Source organism: Fusarium vanettenii, assembly GCF_000151355.1.
Source record: "Fusarium vanettenii 77-13-4 unplaced genomic scaffold NECHAsca_104_unmapped, whole genome shotgun sequence".
In the NCBI taxonomy this organism is placed as follows: domain Eukaryota; kingdom Fungi; phylum Ascomycota; class Sordariomycetes; order Hypocreales; family Nectriaceae; genus Fusarium; species Fusarium vanettenii.
This window is the reverse complement of record NW_003315785.1, coordinates 39,763-43,369: the sequence shown is the minus strand read 5'-3', so window position 1 is coordinate 43,369 and position 3,607 is coordinate 39,763. Positions and strand designations below refer to the sequence as shown.

Sequence of the window (3,607 nt, the reverse complement as noted above, 5' to 3'; positions counted from 1 at the left end):
GGTTTAATTTTATATTATTTTAAAGGCTTAATTTTAGGTTATTTTAAAGGGCTTAAAATATAAAAAGTACTTTAGCTTTATTATTTAATTAAGCTATATTAATATATAAAGAATTAATTAATTAAATAAGGATAATATTAATTAAGGGATTTTTATTATACTTACTTATTTATTATATTTACTTATTATATATATTATATTAATAGTAAATATTTATTTAGCTATAATATAATATATACTAACTAACTTAATAATACTTTATAATTACTTAAACCTTTATACTTATATTATATTAAAGGGCTTAATATATAAGTACTAATTTCGCCTTATAATTATAAAATAATATATTTAATCATTATTAGTTAATTAATTTAAAAAAAATAAAGATTAAGGGATTTTTTAATATATTTACTTCTTTAATATATTTATTATATATATATATTTACTAGCTACTATTAAGGCCGCAAGAAGCTACGCCAGGGGCTAATATAACAGACCTTATTTAGATAGCTAGCCGTATAGATATTTCACGTGACCTGTTGAACCGAACCTATCATGCACACGCACTTCGGATACGGGTTACGAGCCTCGGAAGGGATAAATAAGGTCATGTGACTAAGGCTAGTCTCAAAGAGGGATAGCGCAAGGCATCAGATGAAAAGAGGGGAAGGTCAGATAATGCCACATCAGAAAAAGCTCGATCAATCAAGCAATTGAGGCCACAGCCGGTTCAACAATTAAGAGTCTCAGAGCTGTACTTCTCTTCAAGGCAGCTGTAACTATCAATACGAGCGTCAAACCGACCAAACCAACCTCGATAACAATATACGAGCCGCGACAAGATGGCCTCTATCGCGAACACGAAGAACATATACCTCCTGAACGGACCGAACGACTGGGACTCCTTTGAACAGTCCTACATCATGAAGATCTCGGCAGAAAGGGTCTACGAGCTAGGTCGACTAGACGACCTAAGCCAATTCAACACCCGCCGCATACAGACACCAACGAGACCCGAAATAACCAACTACCTCGCAAGAGCAGGACCTGAGACCAGATCAGGGACCACGAGGCTCGAAAGAGGCGAACGCACCGCGACTACAGTCAGCGAACTACACCCTGAAGACCGGAAGTCATATCAAATAGAGATGGCTCTATATCAACAAGATCAACGCGATTACAACAAGCAAGCAGATGGGATTGGCAATGTGCTCAATTGGATGATTGAGAAGATCAATCCACACTACGTTGAGACATGCTCCCCTGCTGCCAATGGATCAGACGAGTACGACAATATATCGAGGTTCTACTCGAATCTCAAAGCCGCGTGTGGCATAGACGATGCCCTAAGAAGGAAACAAGCTCGGAAACGGTATTTCGAAGTGCTAAAGGTAGCTTCGAGCGGCACAACGCACTGGGGAGAGTGGATCACTAGCTGGGAACAAGCAATGCGAATCGCGAAGCTCAGAGGAGTGGCCGAAGCAATGCACCCAAACACGTGGTTCGACGACCTAAGAGAAGCCCTTGACGACCACTTTGAAGTATTTATGCGAGTCGAGGAAGGGCAAAATAAAGGGAAGATTGAGAATGGGACCTACCAACCATTGAACTTCTCTGCCCAATTCCGACAAGAACTTCAGACCAGCCAAAAGCCTGACGAAACGGAGGAGGCACCTCCAATCACTGAGGAGAGCCTCAGATCGATGAAACGAAGCTCGAGCCACGAAGACGAAGACAGAAGCCCGTCGCCAGATGGCAGAGCAACAGAGAGACCTGCGAAGATTCGTCGCCGGTCTCAAGGATTGCAAGAGGAGTGCATACTCTGCGAAAGGATACATAGACACCCAAACACAAAGTCGTGCTGGGTGGCTTTCCCAGAAGGAGCACCAGATAAGTATCAACCATCCGAGAGACAGATAGATCAGTGGGAAAGACGACTAGAAGAGAATGAGGAAGTGCGAGAACTCTACAAGAGACTTCAACAAAGATGAAGAGACTTGAAAGAGAGGTCGGCTTACCCATGTCTCTCTAGGACGATCGAACTAAAAGAAGGCCCCTGAATCTGAGCTTACGAGCTGCTAATGAACCAAACAGACCTCGTTGACGTTAGAAGCACGAGACGGCCCCAGAAGGCAAGAAGAGAGACCCACGGGTCAAAGACCATCTGAAGGATCTGCCTAGCATCAAGTTCAAAGGAAGGATTTGTTTATGGCACCAGGTTCAGATGATCTTGAGACAATTAAGAGAAGGCGATGTGTCTGTCGAGGTTTGAACCTAGAGTGCGAGGCGCAAAAGACTCAAATGACGCTCATTCCCGACAGACAAGAGGCCACTGAAGGATCTGCCTAATGCATCAAGTTCAAAGGAAGGATTTGCTTACGGCACCAGGTTCAGATGGTAGTCTAGTCGGATCAGGTCTGAGGCAGAGATCAAGACGCTGAGACCACCTAGGAGGAGGCCAGAGCGACAGGGCATCTCGAACAACAAGATCAATCGAGGAAGCCCAAGAAAGAGATGCAGATACACTGCACGAGACTCATCTTGAGGTTTTGAACCTCGCAACTACATGACGACAAGACCAACGAACAAGCGCACGGCGCACCGACTCAAGAAGCTACGAACACAGTCAGAAGAACAGCGATACCGACTCTCGAGATGCAGAAGGCAGGCATTCCAGGATGAGGCTAGGGATAGTCAGACTGTCAAGGGATTTCCAATCTGGGGGGGTGTGTTGAACCGAACCTATCATGCACACGCACTTCGGATACGGGTTACGAGCCTCGGAAGGGATAAATAAGGTCATGTGACTAAGGCTAGTCTCAAAGAGGGATAGCGCAAGGCATCAGATGAAAAGAGGGGAAGGTCAGATAATGCCACATCAGAAAAAGCTCGATCAATCAAGCAATTGAGGCCACAGCCGGTTCAACATGACCTTATTTAAACAGCCGGTTGTTCATGCATGAGGACCCGCGTCAAGGGGGGAATTATACTATTGATAAGTCGGGCTTATCCTTGAACCTGTGTGTATTGCTCGTGTTGTTGTGTCGGAAAGTAACCACTAGGCCAAAAAGCATGGCGCGCCACTCTAGTTAGTGGTGCTTCCCTTATGGCCTACTATCTCTTTGAGTGCGCGAAGACTCCCAACGCATACCGGACAGGGGTTTGGTCCAATCAAAATGGAGCTTACGAGAGGTACTTCTTTTCCCACCTAAATTCTATGGTGATATAAGTCAAAGCAGTACGATGAGTTATATAGTGCAACATTGCAAAGCTCACAGCCGTACCTTGATTTGGGCACCTTCCTTTTCCCCCTGTTCCCGTTAATCTCCCCCAAGGCCTTCTCTTTTGCTTGTGACCTCACAACACCACAGCGATGGCCCTGACAGGCGTGACAGGCAGAGTGCTTGGTGCGGCCTCGATAGCTAAGCTTATAGCCCGGGTGATTAAGGTCTTCGTTGCCGGCCCTATATCGCTTCCTTCCATGAAAATCGGGACTAAAGGTCGCGATGAGGGCATCTATAAGGCAGCCTCGCCACGCCTCTTGCGACTTATATCTCTTCTAACTTAGGCTGCCGTGAAGTTGAAGAAGATAGCTATTAATAAGGGC

At 44.8% G+C, this 3,607-nt stretch overlaps 1 protein-coding gene across 1 annotated transcript; it reads left to right on the top strand.

Annotated features, from left to right (window-relative positions):
- Positions 1 to 842: 842 nt before the first annotated feature.
- On the top strand, positions 843 to 3,015 carry NECHADRAFT_102289 (uncharacterized protein; the record flags this gene model as incomplete). Its single annotated transcript, XM_003039412.1, has 2 exons — positions 843 to 2,266; positions 2,322 to 3,015. One exon carries the CDS (start codon positions 843 to 845, stop codon positions 1,989 to 1,991), a length of 1,149 nt encoding a protein of 382 aa, XP_003039458.1. The 3' UTR covers positions 1,992 to 2,266; positions 2,322 to 3,015.
- Between the last annotated feature and the right edge of the window lie 592 nt (positions 3,016 to 3,607).